The sequence below is a fragment of the Fusarium odoratissimum genome (assembly GCF_000260195.1).
Source record: "Fusarium odoratissimum NRRL 54006 unplaced genomic scaffold supercont1.71, whole genome shotgun sequence".
NCBI lineage: Eukaryota > Fungi > Ascomycota > Sordariomycetes > Hypocreales > Nectriaceae > Fusarium > Fusarium odoratissimum.
In genome coordinates, this window is record NW_022158742.1 from 30,623 (window position 1) to 49,627 (window position 19,005).

At 41.1% G+C, this 19,005-nt stretch overlaps 6 protein-coding genes across 6 annotated transcripts; 3 read left to right on the forward strand and 3 right to left on the reverse strand.

The window, feature by feature from the left end:
• Positions 1-8,041: 8,041 nt before the first annotated feature.
• FOIG_16258 (uncharacterized protein) lies at positions 8,042-8,416 on the reverse strand (the record flags this gene model as incomplete). Its single annotated transcript, XM_031217692.1, has 2 exons — positions 8,042-8,323; positions 8,402-8,416. The coding sequence occupies 2 exons, from the start codon at positions 8,414-8,416 to the stop codon at positions 8,042-8,044; spliced, it is 297 nt and encodes a 98-aa protein (XP_031052597.1).
• Positions 8,417-9,126: 710 nt separating this feature from the next.
• Positions 9,127-10,943, forward strand: FOIG_16259 (uncharacterized protein; the record flags this gene model as incomplete). The annotated part of the gene is made up of 4 exons (XM_031217693.1): positions 9,127-9,151; positions 9,288-9,555; positions 9,613-9,817; positions 9,879-10,943. 4 exons carry the CDS (start codon positions 9,127-9,129, stop codon positions 10,941-10,943), a joined length of 1,563 nt encoding a protein of 520 aa, XP_031052598.1.
• A 969-nt stretch (positions 10,944-11,912) lies between these two features.
• FOIG_16260 (uncharacterized protein) lies at positions 11,913-13,421 on the forward strand (the record flags this gene model as incomplete). Its single annotated transcript, XM_031217694.1, has 2 exons — positions 11,913-12,239; positions 12,294-13,421. 2 exons carry the CDS (start codon positions 11,913-11,915, stop codon positions 13,419-13,421), a joined length of 1,455 nt encoding a protein of 484 aa, XP_031052599.1.
• A 2,323-nt stretch (positions 13,422-15,744) lies between these two features.
• On the forward strand, positions 15,745-16,526 carry FOIG_16261 (carboxymethylenebutenolidase; the record flags this gene model as incomplete). The annotated part of the gene is made up of 2 exons (XM_031217695.1): positions 15,745-16,059; positions 16,248-16,526. 2 exons carry the CDS (start codon positions 15,745-15,747, stop codon positions 16,524-16,526), a joined length of 594 nt encoding a protein of 197 aa, XP_031052600.1.
• Positions 16,527-16,962: 436 nt separating this feature from the next.
• On the reverse strand, positions 16,963-17,259 carry FOIG_16262 (uncharacterized protein; the record flags this gene model as incomplete). Its single annotated transcript, XM_031217696.1, has 1 exon — positions 16,963-17,259. A coding segment is annotated over one exon (297 nt), but the record flags the coding sequence as incomplete, so codon positions are not given.
• Positions 17,260-18,046: 787 nt separating this feature from the next.
• FOIG_16263 (uncharacterized protein) lies at positions 18,047-18,400 on the reverse strand (the record flags this gene model as incomplete). Its single annotated transcript, XM_031217697.1, has 1 exon — positions 18,047-18,400. The coding sequence occupies one exon, from the start codon at positions 18,398-18,400 to the stop codon at positions 18,047-18,049; it is 354 nt and encodes a 117-aa protein (XP_031052602.1).
• Between the last annotated feature and the right edge of the window lie 605 nt (positions 18,401-19,005).

Genomic DNA, 19,005 nt, shown 5'->3' on the forward strand with positions numbered 1-19,005 from the left:
TATAATTTCTCATAGTTCGTTATTTATTTTAACTTATATTATATCTGCTGCTAATTCAAGTAATAAAACGTAAAAGATTAGATAGAGCCTAACTTTCGGTAGTAGGTCCAGTTTATAGTTATTTTCTAAGATTTTCTATAGTACTTTATAAGGTCTAATAAATTTATAGTCTAATTTATATGTTAGTCGGTTTATTTTAATGTTTTTTATGGCTAGGTAGACCATATCTCCCTCCGAAAAGGTTAATCCCTTCAACCGCTTTAGATCATAGTAGTTTTTCATGCGTTTTCTAACAAATTCAAGTTCTATTTTCATTTCTTTATATAGATTTTTAAGGTCATCACTCTTAAGTATAGCGGCTAGGTTAATTGATTTCTCTTGTCGTGCATCGTGGTATGCATTTGATGTGAATCCGAAGTTAGTATAAGCTGGTGTAAGCTTTATACTTTTGTTATAAGCGGTGTTATAAGCGAGTTGAGCTATTAGTAGTTTCTCAACCTAATCATTCTGTTTATAGTTAATATAATACTATAGGTATTATTCAAGTACTTAATTTATTCGTTCAGTTTATCTATCGACTTGCGGTCAAAACGCTATCATAAGTCGGTAGTTTAATCCAAGTTATGCTATAAGTGATTGCCAAAATGTTACTGCAAATATAAGTCCTCTATCCGAAAGGATTTCTATAGGTAACCCATATATGCTAATAATATATCAGTAAAAAACATAAGAAAGTTCTTCTGCATCTGTTGCTTCTCTGTAGGATAAATAGTAGGAAAATTTCATAAGTTAATCCACAATAACCATAATGCTATTATAGAAGATTCCGGTTAAGGGTTCTTCTGATAAGGGTAACTTTATAATAAAGTCTATCGTAATTAAGTCCTAAGGTTATTATACTACCGGTAGTGGTTATAGTTATCTATATAGTTTATATCTCTAGGCTTTTATTCTTAAGCACAGGTCGCATTATTTAATAACATCTTTTATATCTTTCTTTTTAAACTTATATCCTTAGTCTTATAGTCGTTTTAGTGTTTTCTTAACGCCTTAATGTCTATATAGGGGATATAAATGAAATTCGCAAAGGAAGTCGCGTTCTTCTTTTAATAGGGTTTCTATTCCTTTTATCATTCTTATAATTATCTTAACTAGTTAAGTGAACTGGTATTCTCCCTTTAGGTTAATTTCTAAGAGTTATTCCTTGGTTTTAACAGTTCCTATGTCAAAGTCGGGTCATCGACTAATGGCATCTGCGCGCCCATTATCAGTGCCTTTGCAGTGCGCTATAGTAAAGTCGAATTCACATAGGTATTCGGCATAGCATAATTATCGTTGGTTTAGCTCTTGCGTTATTGCAAAGTAGGCTATATTCTTATAATTAGTAAAGACTTTCACTAGGTGTTTACTTCCTCTAAGATAGTATTTAAATTCCTTAAAGCAGTTAACAATAGCTAGGAATTCCTTATTATAGATAGGGTAGTTAAGTTCTGCTCTATGCATCTTATAAGAATAGAAAGCAATAGGGTGTAATACACCGTTATCATCTTATTATCCTATTTATCCTCCTAAGGCAAAGTCAAAAGCATCGGTTTTAAGTTCAACTTACTGATCGGGGTTAAATATAACTAGAACGGGTTTGCTTATGATGGCTGACTTAAGCTATTCGAAAGCTTATTATGCCTTATTATTCCATTAGAATTATTTATCCTTTTTGGTAATCTCCGTAAGAGGGATAGCAATTCTACTAAAGCTTTTAATAAATTATTAGTAGTAGTTAGTAAATCCTAAGAAGGATTAGGTTTCTTTTACCGATATAGGTGGTTTCCATTCAGCAACTACTGCAATTTTTTATCTATCTATTCTGATTTTATTATATAAGATTTCGTGTCCTAAGTACGTTACTTAAGACTAATAGAAGTAACTTTTAGTAGGTTTAACGAGCATATTGGCGTCTTATAGTGCTTTAAGAACCTTATAGATGTGTTCTATATGCTCTTCTTCTATATCAGAGAAGATAAGGATATTATCTAGGTAGCAAACTATAAAGATATTAAGATATTCTCGAAGTATATTCATAATTATGCATTAGAATACTACAGGTGCATTAATTAATCTAAAAGGCATAACCAGGTATTCGAATAGTCCGTATTTCGTTTAGAAGGCTGTCTTCTATTTATCGCCTTCTTTAATTCGAATAAGATTATATGCGGATTTAAGATTAAGTGCTATAAACTATTTCTTGCTAAATAGGCGGTCCTTGAGTTTAGTGATAAGCAGTAATAGTGTTCTATCTTTATTTATAATCTTATTAAGTTATTAGTAATCTACTATAAGTCTTAGTTTATTAGAGTTAGGTTTTGGTATAAATATAACTAGGTATCCTGCTGAGGATTTCGACGGTCTAATATATCCTTTCTGTAGCATATTATTTAACTATTCTCTGAGCATATCAAGCTTATCTTGAGATAGGTTATAAATAGGGAAGAATTTCGGGTTCTTTCTATCTTTTAGTATAATTTCGATATTGTAATCCGTGTATTAGGGTAACTTTGTATTAAGTTCTTCTTAAAACAGTTTTTCATAAATATAATACTCCGGTGATATATTCTTAAGTCATTCATTAAATTCCTTCGTGGCAATCTATTTTATCTATTTAATATCTTAGTCTAATTATCTAAATTATCCTTTAAGAGTTACTATTATTTATCTAATGCATTTCGTTCTGCCTTTATAGTATTTATATTATATTCCTTTTAGAATAGGCAATACTCTGTTACACCTATCTTTACTGCTCTCATCAGTCGAAGTTTAAGATCTTATATTATCATTATCTAAATCAAACTCATTATCTAAAGGGTAATCTTTGCAGTTTACCTGGCTAATTCTCTAGTTAATTTATATATTATAGCATTATAACCATAGAAATCTAAGTACTAAATCGTATTTCCATACTGGGATAATATCAAAGTCAATACCTTGGTTTTTTCTATTAATAAATACCTTAAGGTAATCAATCTCTCAGGTAATTCTTCCATTATCATAACTATAGGTGCCTCCTTCTCCATCCTTTATAGTATAGGGTTCCTTTTTATTTTTCTATAATAGCCTTAGTTTATTAACCGTTTTAGGGGAAATAAAATTCATATCAGCTCCGCTATCTACAAATACATTTAGCCACTTATCCTTAATTCTGATTTTTAATTCTAGGCAGGTTCATTAACTTCCTTTTATAGTCATTCTTAGAGCTTTTTCTAGGAGTTTATTTTCCTCTGCTCTTTTGCCTATCTGCCGCTCTATTACAGATAGCATATGCCTTTTCCCCATAGGTAGTCTATATTATATTTACTTCTGGTGCAGTTAATATTATTAGGATATTTATATTAGGTGGCGAGTTGTTGTTGGTATGCAGCTTTTATTTTTTCTACTTCGTGGTCTAGGATAATATCTGCTTTTTCTTCTTTAGTAAGGGGTCTTCCTCTTTCTTATTCTGATTCTTCTAAGCGTTCTTGTAGTTATTACTTATCTAGCTATCGGATGATATCTTATTTATCTCGAGATACTTCTTCTTCCTATTAGGTAATATCTTAGTTAATTTGGTCGAGTTCCTGGTTAAGTGCTTTATCCTCGGCGATCTTAACTTCTTATTGTACTTTTTGTCTCTACTAGGTGATATATTGGGAATTCTAGATATATACTAGAGCTCGTTCTTATATTTTAGTATATGCTTTTAGTTTTATTACTTAAGATCCTCTATATCTCTTTGTAACTTAATATCTAATAGTATTAATAATTATATAAGGTTTTTATTCTTAATGCTTATTAGTTTATACTAGGAAGTAATCGTTTACTGTTTTATCTTGCCAGTGTCGTAGGCAGTAGTATTATATATATAATATCTATAATATCTGCTGGTGGTTTAGGTGGTTTAGGTATCTCCTTAGATCTTTTTTAATCTAAATATGTTCTTTAGGTGTTATAGAGTCTTCTATTACTTCCTTTATATATGCTTAGATATAGATATCGTTATCTTATTCTATAATTGCATATTCTCTTGCAAGTTCTATATATTTCTGATATTTATTATTCTAGAAATGGACTCCGTGTTTATCGTATTAGGGTATAATTTCCGCGTTCTAGACTATTTTATTTTCCTTGTATCTAATACGTCTAGAGTCAAATTCTCTCTAGACTCGGCAGGATTCCAGATAGTTTAGATCATTAGTATATTAGTTTAGTTATTTCGGGGTAACTTTAACAGGGATTTTATTTACTACTAAGTAGGATCTTTGGTTATTTCTTATAGTACTTAGTTCATTATCTAGGTTAGGGTTAATTTCTTTTCCCTTTTTAACTATAAAAATAGATTTTCCTTCGACGATATATTATATTTCTGGTTCAGGTACTAGCACCTATTTGAGTTCGACTTCTGCATCTTATTTTGCCTTTAGTCTTTATTATTTTTATTATTTACTTTCTTTTCTTCTGAATTCAGGATCTTCTTATCTTTTCGTATTATATACTCTTTTCTTAGCTTGTTTTTCGTTTTTGCTTTATATATAGGTTATTACTACGAGAGCTAGGTATCCTAAGATAGGTCATTATTCTGGTTCCAGATATAGGTAGTATCTCTTAAGGGTTTCTTCCTTGCCAAGGAATAGATCTTAAATATTAAGAGATAGGTCAAAGTTCCTAATGTATTTCATTGGTTTAGTTATATTATAACCGTCTTTGCAGGTCATATTAATAGTTCTAATTACCATTTGGGGTTCTTCGTGTTTCTTAACTATGCTAATCTTCTTATTTTCTAGGACTAGTCTATACTTCTGGTTAGTCTTAACGGGGTTCTTACATTCTAAATCGTAATATCCTTTCTTGCCGCAGTTCCAGCAAGTGATTTTAGATTTATCTTTCTTAGTCATTCCGATAGTTATTAGTCCAGAGTCAGTGCCGTAAGAAGTATCGTTATTTTATTTCTTTCCCTGGTTAGCATTATAGCATGGCTTATTTCCTTGTTTTCCCTGGTTATTTCAGTTATAGCAGATTCTCCATTAAAACTATATATCGTCGATCTTAACTGCTTATCCTATGTAGTCGACCAGTGTCTTAGGTCTTATTTCCTTATAAAGTTCCGCTTAGACTGATTCTTTGAGTCCATCAAAGAAGAGTGACATTAGTGGTTCTTGGTCCTATCCTAGCTTGGTGGCTAGTTAGAGGAACTCCGTTCCATACTCCGAGGCTGACTTATTCTGCCTAAGTGTTTTGATTTTTCGTTCTGCCTGGCTTTTCTTATTAACTAATCCGAAGGCTTATCGTAGGGCTTCCTCGAAAGCTATATAACTTTTATGGATCTGAAAGGTTCATAGTAGCAGTTCATATTCTAGTTTAGTGGTTATATCTTCCAACATAGGTTAAAACCACTAGGCTGCGTTGCCTTTAAGTCGTCCTGAGGCATACATAACTCGATTGCCATCTTCGTTAAACTGGTTCGGAAAGTAGCTCATAAAGGCTCAGCACTGAGTAAGAAATATAGCTAGTTTTGCTGGGTTTCCATTAAATAGTTCAGGTGCATTAGGTTTAAGGATTTCTCCCGCTTCTTTTCTATTTGCAGCAGTAGCGGCGAGCTGACGCATTTCCTAAATCGCATTCTAGTAGTTAGTGGCCTGCTAGGCTTAGAGAGCTGCAGCTTTAGCTAGGGCTTATCTAAGGTTATCTATTTCGGTTATTATATCAGTTATCTGCTGACGAAGCTAGGCGACATCAGAGTCAGTGCTACTCTCAGAATTATTATCCATATCCTAATCATTATTAACAGGTGCTAGAGCAGCATAGGGTACAGCATGTTACTAGATAGGGTTAACATAGGCAGCCATTACGTTTATATTACTCAGCATTACGCGGTATAGTCTGAATAAGAGCTATTAACATGTAACAGTTAGTTTCTAATTATAGATAAACTAAGCTATGCTAAGTTTATTATTAGCAGATAGCATAAGGCGTAATGCTAAGCTTATCGAAGTATTACGTCTCTTAATAGTAGATTCAATGCGTGTTAGGCTTAATCAATATAAAGAAGTTTTATTAATAGCTAGTGAGCTAGAGTCTATGAAAGTGCTAATGAATGTAGTCTATATACTAGAAGTGATCTGAGAGGATCACTGGTGTAGTTAGATCACGGTGATCCTGGATCACGGTAGTTCCTGGAGCATCGTAATCCTGCTTGTGAGGTGATCCAGCCCTGATTGGTCCGTGACCATTAAGGGGCTGATGCCTTGCATAAGTTTTTTGTGGGGGGGACACGTGACGTAACCGCTAGGGTCATAACAGTTAGCTACTAAATCCGATGCTGAATATAAAACAAAGCTTATTATACCCTATTTATTAATACTCCTTTTATATATATCCTCTTAAAAAGGCAACTTATAATAATTTAACATTATAAGAGAATATTAACCACATCCATATATTAAGGTAGTACCTTATGTAAAAATACCTCCTTCTGTTCTGCTATGGACACTATGTACTAAGCTATTTGTGATCGAAGGTTATTATCAGGAGGAGAGTTTGCATCTTTGACTAATAATCCTGCAGAGTATTTCTCGACCCTTAATGGCATTATCACTGCACTTAGGAGCAAGCTCAGAGGGCAAAAGTAGGCTTCTAGCCAGTTAGTTTCAGTATTAACCTGGCGTAACAACTAGGCCTTGCATAATAAACCCAGGAACTAGGATTCCCTTAAAAACCACAGGCCGCTAACATTACCTGCAACCTCCTCTGCTAAGAGGCGATAAATGGCGGTTCCCGGGTGATAATTATTCCACCATAGGTAGCTCCGCGCATTGGGATTTTCGTAGCTTAAATAAGGAGCACTATATATAGCCGCGTTATTAAGAGCCTTTAAGTAAGCCTTTTTAGAATTAATAAACCACACGCAGGCCTATTTATATTAAGATATAAAAGATTTTAGCCCTTTGCTTAAGTAATAGTCATAGAGCTTAATAGCACTTTTTAGCTTGGCTTAGTATATTAGGCCTTTAGAAATCATAAGTGGCGTCTAGTATTGCGCTGCGATAGAAACATTAGCTGAAATCCTTATAGGCGTAATAGAAATAAAACTTATGGCCAGCTGATAGGATAACGAAGTTCCCTGCCCTAAGTATATATAACTTCTAAAGCTACTCTATGTATTTAGCCGACGTTTAAAGGTATAGTAACTTCTTATTATTTTAAGCAAAAGAATTACTAACATCGTTGTTCCCTAGCCACATGCCAACTAGCAAATTCTCAGAAACCCACGGCGGATTAGTGGCAAACTATAGGCGGAGTTCATCGACCTAATTAATAAAACCTTTAACTGTATTCGAGTAAGGGGGGATTAAGGCTGAATCGGTAGTGGCACCGCCAACAGCGAGGTTGTGCAAATAGGTGGTGCTGGCGTTGAACTCAAATATTCTTTCTCTCGGTACTAGGAGGCACTAAGAGTAAGCCAGCTAACAGGTTTTGCTCCGTCTCTGTTTCTGCGGAAATTAAGTAATAAAGCACAGTTATTAAGAAGTATATCTTCTCATAGCTCAGAATTACATCATTGTCTAACTATATGATATAGCCAAGACTTATTGTGTTATCTTTTATAGCTTTGCCGTATATGCAAAATTTCAGTGACTAGCTTATCGTCCACCTTAAATTCTTAGTCCTAAACCTATCTTACATTTCTACTGATTTCATAGGCTAAGAATTCGGCTTTCATCGACCCGTAGCCTGTTACCTAAGCACTCACAAGGCCCTGATAAATATCAACGATTTGCAGGATGCTTTATATGTTGTTTGGGGGTTCAACCATGTGGAGACTTCATGCCCTTGGGATAGCCACAATACGTACTTCAACCACTTAACACAAGGCAATTGGAAATGTAGATGATACGTGCATACCAAGGTAGAGACTCTAATAAAACCACCAGATACGGTCAGTTCGTAGAAGCGGTTTATTAAAAAGTGTCTGACGTGGCAGAACCTTAACATGGCTTAGCCGCATGTATCAAGTTCAAGCTACAGGGACCGCGAGATTCTGAAGCATAGGAATGCCCATCGCGTAGAGATCCTTGCCCTCATCATCAATAAATACCGTACTGAAGGATCTTCGCTGATCATCAACATCTGTCTCGACCTCAAAGGCCAGCGAAATATGGCGCGCGCCCTCATGCTCTGAGATATAATCGCCATTTTCGAAGTGTACAACTTGAGGATGATCGCCATTTTCCTTGAGAATATTGATTTCGGCGCTCTTGGCGGGTCGATGACGAAGAGAACACCTCCAGGCTCGGCTCTGACCATGACAGTGTAGGCTCCCGTCTCATCTTGAGCTCTGGTTGTCGCTTCATGAAGTTATGAGCCCAGCGCTTACCGATAGGTGGCGCATGGCGGTCAGCTAGTAGGGAATTAGCCATTTCTTTAACAAAACGCAATCACGAGGGAAATCCTCGCATATCTAGGTCGAGAATGAATTAGACTATAATTTGCTTTTCTAGATCAGATAGTCGACGTGACTTTGGAATTTAATTGCCTTGCGACTGAATGCCTTGCTGCCGGCGCTATAGCATTATATGCCTAACTTGGTAGATCTCTGCAGTGCGTCGGAGCTTTAATTTTAGGTTATTTTGAAAGGCCTAATAGTTAAGAAGGATCCTACCCTTAATATTAGTGTCTGACACATTTCGTGGTTGAGAATTAATTAATTAGATAGGGATGATATAAGTTAAGGGATTTTTATCACGCATGCTTGCTTGCTATGCAAGCTTATTATATATGTTATAAATAATCTTTTGCAAAAGTTGTTAAAAAAAAAACTCTAGATATATTATATATTATATAATAAATCCTATAGTAAATTGCAAGCTATTTTAGTTTTAAATTGTATTTTTAAGAATTTCTTATTAATGTTATGTCTTAAGGTATACCTACTAGGAAAATTTGAAGTGTTTTACTCGCTTGCCTATTTCACTCGCTATGCACATATGTTATATTTTATCCCCGAACCACGCTAGACCCTAGAACAAAAAACTAGTTCGGCTAGGAACTTACAATACTAGAGGCCTTTATCGGGGTCATGGGTCAATCCATGATAATATCATGGAAGAGTCTTCGAATAAAAGGCGTATATAAAGACTTTTCTCTCAGCTCTTCAGGTTCTCCACGTTTTCTCTCTACCCCATATTCCACTTGTCGCCTTCCACTAAATGCAACATAAACTACGCTAAGGAAGAGTGTGGAGGAGCAGCACCACGAGTCAGCTGCGATTGACGATCACCTTGCGCGTCTAGGCAATCAAGATGAACATGAGCTTGGAAAACTCGAGTCTCTTCGCCGTTACCCTAAAGCTTGCGCATGGTTCATCTTTGCCGTGTGGTATGTCCTGCTTGTGAGTTTTGAGAACCAAGCGTCTGGCAACGTTCTTGGAATTCCGCGTTTCCGAGAGGACTTTGGTTATCTTCAGGATGATGGCACGTTTGTCTTGCATGTGAACTGGCAATCCGCGTTTAGTGGTGCGCCAATGGCTTCGTAAGTACATTCTACCCGGTACTTATTGAGAGTTACGAGAAATTGACTTTAGCTCAGAGCCATTATCGGTTGCCTCGGTGGCGGGTACCTTGCTGATAAGTTTGGTCGAAAAGTTATGTTCCACGCCGCGCTCGTCGTCAGCTATGCCGCCATCACAATGGAGTTTGTAGCTATTACAAACGAGATCTTCTTTGGGGGCAAATTCCTGAACGGGTTTGCCACCGGCTGCATCGCTACGGTTTGCGTCAGCTACATCGGAGAGGTATGTTGATTGGAGCTCTTCTGAGCGTTGTTTTCCCAAAGACAGTGACTGACAGCAGTAGGTTGCTCCCCTAGCATTCCGAGGTATCGCTACTTGCCTGGTCGGTTTCTCGTACACTCTAGGACCTCTCATCTCAGCTCTGATCGTTAAATACACCGGAACATACGAAGACCGATGGGCTTATCGAGCTGTCTTCTGCGCCCAATACGGATTCGCCGCCATCGCTACACCCTTCATGTTCTTCATGCCCGAATCGCCCTGGTGGCTCATGACGCAGAACCGCGAGGAGGCCGCTCTGAAGAGTCTTGAGAAGCTGGGATACACTGGCGAGAATGGCTTCAAGCGACTCTCCCTCATCAAGAACACCCTGGAGAAGGTCCGAGCCCAAACCGAAGGTGTAACATATATCGAGTGTTTCCGTGCTACTAATCTGCGACGCACCTTGATCAGCATTGCGCCCAAGTGCATGCAGGCCTTCTCTGGAATCACTTTTGCTTCGAGCTACGCCACGTACTACATGCAACTTGCTGGCTTCAGTGCCCAGAAGAGCTTCACTCTTCACATTGTGCAGCAAGTCGTCTCCATGTTCGGAAGTGTCTTGTCGTGGTATTGCGTTGATCGTGTCGGTCGACGAAACTTGACCTTCTATGGCCTCCTTTCTCTTACTTGCATATTGTTTGCTATGGGAGGCTGCGCAACTGCTGACACCAACACGCGTGCAGTTGAGGCGACAGTGGAATTTATCATCCTCTACTGCTGGGTGTACAATCTGTCAATCGGCGCAGTCGCGTTCACTGTCCTGGCCGAGGTCTCCACCTCGCGTCTTCGCGCCAAGACAGTTGGAATTGGTTTGGCTGTTGTCAACGGCCTCAACATGATGTGGAGTTTGGTCCTTCCATATCTCTTCAACCCTGATAAGGCGAGTCTCCAGGCCAAGGTTGCGTTTATCTTTGGAGGCTGCAGTGTCCTCTGCCTGATATATCTGTGGTTTGAGCTTCCAGAGACTGCTGGGCGTACCTTCGAGGAGCTTGACGAGATGTTCATGAAGAAAGTCCCTGCTCGTAAATTCAAGAACTATCGCCCGGAGGCCCAGGTGCAGGGCGAGAAAGCAGCTGAGGAGCTGTAGGGGGTGCAGTGAACGGTACCACCGTTTCTCGTATCTAGAGACCTACCCCTATTAGTTATCCTAGCATAGTTTGCGCGATATACCTACGAGTAGCATAGTTTTGTTCACACTTCCTCAATAGCATCTTTCGTCCTCTTGTGACATACGTTTTCAATGTAGCTCCAAAGGTACTCGAGTGCCATATCCTAGGCTTCCTAGCTTTACGCAGTTGTCGAACTTTTATTGCAACCATGTTTGTGATCATTCTGCCGGCACAGGTCTAATAGAACTCAAAAGTACTTCAGTGACCATTATGCTAGATGTGTATACAGAGGGCCAGACAGCGAACATGGTTCACGCTTGAAATCGAGTTTGATTACTATCTTCGCACATGTTCTTGTTAGAATGGACCCAAATTGACATATGTCAAGGCGTGATTATTCTTCAACCGAATCTCGGAACGCTTCGACCATCCCTGTGCATCAGTTGTTTAGGTCAACTGTCACCCTTCTCCGGGCTCAGATCATCATAAAACATGAACTGGCGGCTCCCCCGGTCTGGAGACATGGGGTTTCTCCACGTGGTGGTGGTGCGATAAGCGGAGTCCCCGCTGGGGAAGAAAGGTCAGGCGGAATGCAAAATGGACAGAACTTGGGGGATAAAGGATCATAGCTGGGGGCAGAAATTGCCATGTCCGTCATAGTTTAGTCATGAACCCGACTAATTCCTCAAAGTCGGAGGTGTGTGGGGGCACGGAAATGCCCGGTTCACTATGGGACTTGGCTGAACGGAGTGATGGCTACAGTTACTTCTTTGAGATACATCAAGTTACCTATTTGCAGCTCTTCCGTAAAACCTTACAATTCCCTTTAGGTAATAAGTAGCATATTGATCTTGGACCTGTGCATGCTCCTGTCCTACCTTTAACTTTGCATCTTTCTTTTGTTCCCCTTCAATGAGCCGTATACTGGTTTGCCATCAGTAGCAATCATGGCGCCGAGCTCTATGGCCAACAGCCTAACAAGGCTACAGCAATTTCAAAGCAAGCCCCGAATCTTTATCCTCTCAGACGTATCCAACGAGCCCGACGATGCCGAGTCGCTTGTCCGATATTTTACCTACGCGAACCAATTCATCACTGAAGGTATTGTACCGGTAACTTCAGTGTGGTTACAAGACAGGACATGCCCAGAGGAAATGCATAGAATTGTGGATGGATATGCGGCTGCGGTGGATAACTTGAACGCTCATGTTCATCCATCGCACACATATCCTTCAGCGGACCATATAAGAAGTCTGATAAGGCCAGGGGCTCCTGTAAGTTGTCATTGATCGGAGGTAGGAAAGAGGAACTATGCTGATATCGTACAGATGTACGGCATGGAGGCAGTAGGCGACGATGTCCCACTAAGCGAAGGCGGAAAGCTCCTCAAAGCACGAATAGAGGCATCGAAAGACCTCTCTGAACCGCTATGGGTTTTGGCTTGGGGTGGTACAAATGTACTGGCGCAAGCCCTGTACAAGGTTCGACAAGAGTACGACGCGACGACAATGGCCACACTAGTTTCTAGGATACGCGTTTACGCCATCTCCGATCAAGACGATTCTTCGGCGTGGATTCGAACACAGTTTTCCGACCTATTCTACATATCTTCCATCCATGCATGGAACCAATACGGTCTAGCAACCTGGGCCGGTATCTCTGGTGAAAACCATTATGGATTCGACGAGGGCGGCCCAGACTCTACCAAGATCAGCAAGACGTGGGTTAAGGACAACATACAGATTGGTCCTTTGGGCTCAACTTATCCGGATCCAGAGTTTGTCTTTGAGGGCGATACACCAACCTTCCTCTATCTGATACAAAACGGACTTGGCTCTCGAGAAAACCCAAACTTCGGATCGTGGGGCGGACGATATGCGAAGACAGATCCGAGCAACCGCATCAATCACTACGGTGATGTTGCGGATAGAGTTAAGGGCCTTGATGGCAAGATGTATAAATCTAACCAAGCGACGATTTGGCGCTGGAGAGACGCATTTCAGAACGATTTCGCTGCCAGGATTCAATGGTCCATGACTAAGGGTTTTTCCAAGGCAAACCACCATCCTGTTGTAGCTATTGGCGAAGACTTCAGCCCCGAACCGGTCCAAGTAGAAGTTCAAGCTGGCCAATCTATTGTTCTCGATGCTTCACGATCTTATGATCCCGATGGAGATGAGTTAACATTTCGATGGTTTCAATACAAGGAGCCAAGTATCGACGTGTGGAGTGCACACAAGTATGCTGCAAAGGCTGAGATCAAGAATCTCAACGAGCAACACACAAAGATTGAGATCTCGATTCCCTCGGCGGATGTTTCGTGTGTTGAGTTCAAGACGCGTCGGCCCCTTGATAAAGAGCAGGTGATACATGTGATATTGGAGGTTAGGGATAACGGTATACCACAACTCGTCACGTATCGTCGGGTTCTTATACAAGCTGTGAGGCAGATATAAGAACACTGTCTCTAAAATAGACGTGTCTAAGTCGGGCAAGACACTTGGCTATCCATTCTTTGCTGTCATTCATGTCATGTCCTTGGCAAACAATGCCATGAGAAAGTACCAAATGGGGCGAGATATACAAATCACAGAGAGTGGCGAGAGTGCATTTTAAACGCCTTATTTAATGAATATCACAGAGAAAGCCAGTCAAGGCAGAGGTATTGAGCTGGCGATGAATCCGACCCTGAAGTGCAGTAAAAAGAACATCATCTTATCCGCCGGAAGACAATTTCAGATTGTCTTGCTTGTCAAGGATATCGGCAAGGCGATATAAGGTTAAAGGGCAAAAGGAAGTCTCTCATGATGTTGCTGTTGACCGTTCCGAGATCACAGACGAGATTTTAGAGTAGTGTGTGCAAAGTCGCACTTTGTACAGTATTGTACATGTATACCTTCCTCTTCGCAATAACATCCTCTTTGTAAGCTGTGGGGTAGAGACCTCGAGGTATATATCTCTACTTTTTAAGTGGGTCGTTTGTCTATTTTAGGACATAAAAATGCCTCTGAGTCATTTTTTGGCTCTGAGACGAGCATACTTGTTAGTAGCTTTAAGTACGGGGATTAGTCCTAAATCGGCGCTGCTTTTGACAGTGCAGGTCAGCTCGGTCGCTACTTACTGTAAGCTGCCAGAATACATGAGTTCTCTACCTGTCACAGTCTGCACATGCCTGTATCTAGTGAAATTGGCTGAAATTATTGGTACTGTGTGGAGACACCAACAATGGGTGATAATGTTGTAAAAAAGGAAGCTGCGATTGTTCACCACTATAACAATAGGAAGTGTTGGTACATTTATCACCATAAAGAAATAGGTGGAAGCTCATGTATCTCTTCTTTGGCGCATTATAATTGGCCCCACCCTGCAGATACCTCGGTGCAGGCTTATGGGCGCTCATGAGATAGTATCGAGCACTAGCAGCTTCCCCTTTCATAATATGCTCACAATCTAAAAACGGTCCCCACACAATAGGTTTTGGGGCATGGTACTTACTGTCTGTACCCAGCGGGTTTCGTAGGCGCTATCTAGGTGTCTGACTGAGCGTGTTTAAAGGTTTAAAGTGAATGTGATGAGCAGCAGCAGCAAATGTGTTGATTGATTGTTGTTGGGTTGTCCCTCATGCCGGGTATTTCATCTCACAGAGTTACCTAAAGCATACAGCTTACATTACTAATGCAGTTGATTCCTAAGGCCGTGAGGATCATGCCTACCCTGCGACACTAGGTCTCGAGGTATGCATGATGCGGAGCTAAAGAATTGCTTGCGTGCGAACTCCACGACCAAAAATGAACCTCATATCTGCTTACGAAGTATCTTTCTGTACTTGAAAGTCCCCACGATTGGCTGAACAAAGAGAGCATGATTGAGAAGAGGAGGCTGAGCCTGTTCAGCACTGTAGAATCGAGAGAACTCAACTCAATAAACAGCCGGATGTCGGCATTTAGAGATAACCCTAAATCATACAGTGGGTTGCAATAAATTTGAATACATCGGCAGGTATCTCGGCCCGGGCTAATCCGATCGGGTCCGTGTTTAAGATTCAGCTTTTTCTTCTTCCTCCTCCACATACATATTCCAACATTTGATAATGCCTCACGATGCCTTGAGGCAAGGAACTTATGCCGTTATTACGGCCACAAATATGTTAATTAAAGAGGCAAGGTTATTCTTATGGCCAAATTCATAAGCCTTTCCCCCATATAAGTGATACCGCTGTTCTAATTGACCTTGTTAGGTCGAAGTTGCAACATTAAAGCGGCAATATAACGACCGCCCGTTATGGCTAACCTTGATAATCGGTACCTCTAGGTGTATTCAAACTTATTGCACCCTAATGTATACTCTTCGCGTCAGCTTTTTATCCCGCTCTTGTGGGCAAAAGCATCCATCAAAAATTGGTTGTGGGCCGCTCGACGGAAAGGGTACCAGCGTCGGCAAATGCCTGGCGTCCCATATCCGCCAAGCGCTCCGGGGTGGCATCATCTTTATCATAGGTGTCCGTAGGTAGGTAGGTAAGTTAGTTATCTTTCCCCGCATCTCCAGGTGTCCTTGCCCATATCTTGGTCACGTTTAGTATTGGCTTTTCTTATCAGCGCTGTCGCGGCAATTCGGATACAGATAGAGCATGATTGAGATCTGGACATCTCCAATTCACGGCCTGAGGCGATTATGGTGATATCTTAATAGTAGCGCTCAAACTATCGATTTCGCAAGAATCTTACCTGCAATCATCTGCCATCCTATTGTTTCTGCTCTTCTGCATCACGTTCTGCAAATATGTACGCGGACATCAGCAAGCCCCCAACCCCTCTTCCATCCATCAAGCTCGAAGTGCTAAGACCCGGTCTGTCCTTGCTGTGGCCATTGTCTCGGCGGGGTCATGGTCCTGGCCTCATTATCCTCAGCACTACCAGTGAAGACCCCGTAGCTTTCTACGATGGAGTCCCTTCGTCGCTGGTGAAGTGGGCGGAAGAAGGCTACGCGGTCGTCCAGATTGAGGCAGCGGCATTTGAAGGAAAAGAAAGCGGGGTCGTGCTTAGAGAAGCTATCGATGCACTGCGACAATGCGACAAGTGTGAGCTCGACGACAAAGTAGGCTTGGTTTGTACGCTGTCACCAATTCCAACTTTGAAAATTTTCCCTTTTAAGGCTTTCTCAGCATACGACTCATAACATTCAGCTTACCTGGTATCCTGCCTACTTTTCAAAAGGCAGAGATCCTATTTACCGCCGTCGTTAATATCCGGGGTGATCGACTTTACCACAAGCATATTGCGTAGGACCAGGGCACTGCTCTCCGACAGCTCGGTCTTATGCCTGAATACCTACCGTTCCCGTACCCTGTACCGAATGCGGCGGGAGGTCCCGGTACTAAGTATGAATACCGTGTTCCTATGGCCGGAATCGAAGCTGCAACCAAGATGCGGGACAGGAATGGGGTGCCATCGAACGAGATGTTTAATTTCAAGGTCGGAGAGGTCCAGAATGGCTCTAAGACCCGCAAGACAGAGGTTCTAATTGAGAACGTGGAAAATATAACAACTGATAGTGTTGTTTAATAGTTAATTGAAGCTATGAATACTTGATCAACTTAATGACACTTAGTCGAAGAGTATCTCATAGATGTATGATGTGCAAATTTAATTACGCATTGTATGTAATCATATGGGTGGCTTAGTGAATCAATAAATTCAGTTAAATCCTACATTTAGGAAAACAGGCAAAAAGAGTGCGGGTTTGCGGCTGCGCCTCTGCAGATACAGCCGTGCTGACGATCCCACTGGTTATTTTTCTGGCCGCTACATACACCTGACAAACATTTTGCCCAGATTTCATACCAAACATGACTGATGATGACTTGTTTAGATCAGCTCAGTGACGCTTCGTGCGGGTTACCTGTAACGGAACCTTAAAAACCCCATCAAAAGCGATAAAAAACTCAGGCGGAATGCGACTCCTCCGTTGTATCGACTTCTTCGCATCATCGTATTCATGCTAGGTCCGCTTGTAGCCCAAAACCCATTCCCCCCAGGAGGCGGCAGTTGTAAGCAAGGTTCGACTACAGACGCGGCCCAGAAACATCCAAGGAAGAGGAACAGCCAGAGGCGTGTAGGCGCTAGGAAGAAATACCAAGAGCTGGAAAGAGCTGGGTTTGCAATCGGCAGCTTTGCAGTCATCCAGGTACCCAAAGAAGATTCTGAAGAATTGTTGTTCGTTCTCATACGACTCGGGAGTTTGGTGGAGGCCAACGACCAGATCACGGCCTTGGCTGGCGTTCTCAAAGCGGTGGTAGCTATCAGCCTTTGCCGAGACGATGACTTATCCATCTGGGTCGTCGGACAAGATGGCAGATGGCTTTGTGTCAATTCCGCGGTAAAGGCGACCTTTGCCAGAGTGGACGTGAAAGAATTCATCCTAGTAAATGTGGTAATAGAATGGTGGTTCAATAATAGAGACACCATTTTTTTAGTTAGTGAGCGGGATTCGATGCATCATAATGTAATGAGAGCCGGGCTCTGAGGTCACAGAAGATCGCCCAGCTTCGCATATGATTGGATTGCTTTGAAATTTTGTGTTCGTGGTGGCCTAGCCGCTTAAGAACAACATTATAGTGATGGTGGTGGAAGATAACCCTGCAAACGGAATCTTGAAAAATGGCTGACACTTGATCAACACTGAATGCAACAGGGCAGCAATTGACGTAGGTACACTCAATAATGGAATCGGACCCTCGAGGAGTGACATCGCTTTTTCTAAAGTTCTGTACAGTAATAGTAGGTGCGTACGGCGTACGCGAAATGCTCACACATGACAAATGTCTTATTAAACATGAACAAGTTAAATTTTCATCATGATATTACAAATCAGATTCTCCAAGCTCCAAAAGGTGGTTTCTTGGGGATGGTGAGTAGGATGATGCTCAATTCGTCTAGGACCCCCTCGATACTTCGAATTGCCTACTATACACCCTACCATGCTGGGAGAGCTTACAGAGTACTGTTCTAAATCTGAAATCTAGACGTCAATTGACGCTGTCCAATGAGGCAGCAAGTATTTAACCTCTATAGCAACGAAATTGTTAAACCTTCAAGGTGCCAGTCTGCCCTCCCTTGATGCATTCATCAACCTCTCGTCCCTGGTTCAAGATGCTCTGCTCATTCGGAGGAATAAACTGCACGCATCTCCCAAATTGATCACATTCGCCCTCATCAAGACCAACGGAACATTTGCTTCCTGCATTCCCAAAAACCGCACTTCCCGCTCCAGTAACGAAGTCGCGAAACCCGCCATTTTGACGACGAATCGAGGCTGCCATGAGGGTTGGCATGAAGTCACAAACGATGAATGGGGCCAGGGGAGGGCCAATCTTACCTGCATTAGCATGGCCTATCGTGAAGAAGGTAATAGTGAGGAAAAATGTGGGGAGCTGCATGTTGATGAGTGTAGTTGTGTATATAGGCTGCGTGAAGTTGGCGAGGAAGTAACGAGGCAATCGAGTGATGAGCAGTTGTAATATGTCTGGATCCTGCGATAAGTGTTTTAATCAGTGATTTCGAGTGCGCAGTTAGGTATGTTTATACTTGGTTCGTAGATATAACACAGAAGCGTTATATTCCTCTCTTCCCTAGTTATTTATGATACTCTTTAAGAAAAAGTGGCTTCGCAGGCCTTACGTCGCAAAATTCGTTACAAGTTCTAACAGCCTGGTTTGATTTAGGCTAGTAAAGCCATCACAGTTACACAGAGCGTTTCAGCTAGGCTGTTTGAGCTTGCTTCCTTCTTGGCATAATGAGAACGAGGCGCGGCAGATGGTAGCACTAACGTTTGGGTTGTTCCAGGTCTAGAGTTAAGACGGCATTGAAACAGCCCCTACATGGAAGAGGGCCTAAGTGGCTGAGGGGCCCGGAAAGATACTGCGTTTTAAAACCCAGTTAGGGACCCGTTGCTTGTTAGAGCTTACGTAAAACTAGGCTGGTTTGTAAAAGGTAAGGGCTTTTTAATACAGTATAAACCCTTATAAGAGTGAATTTTCACATT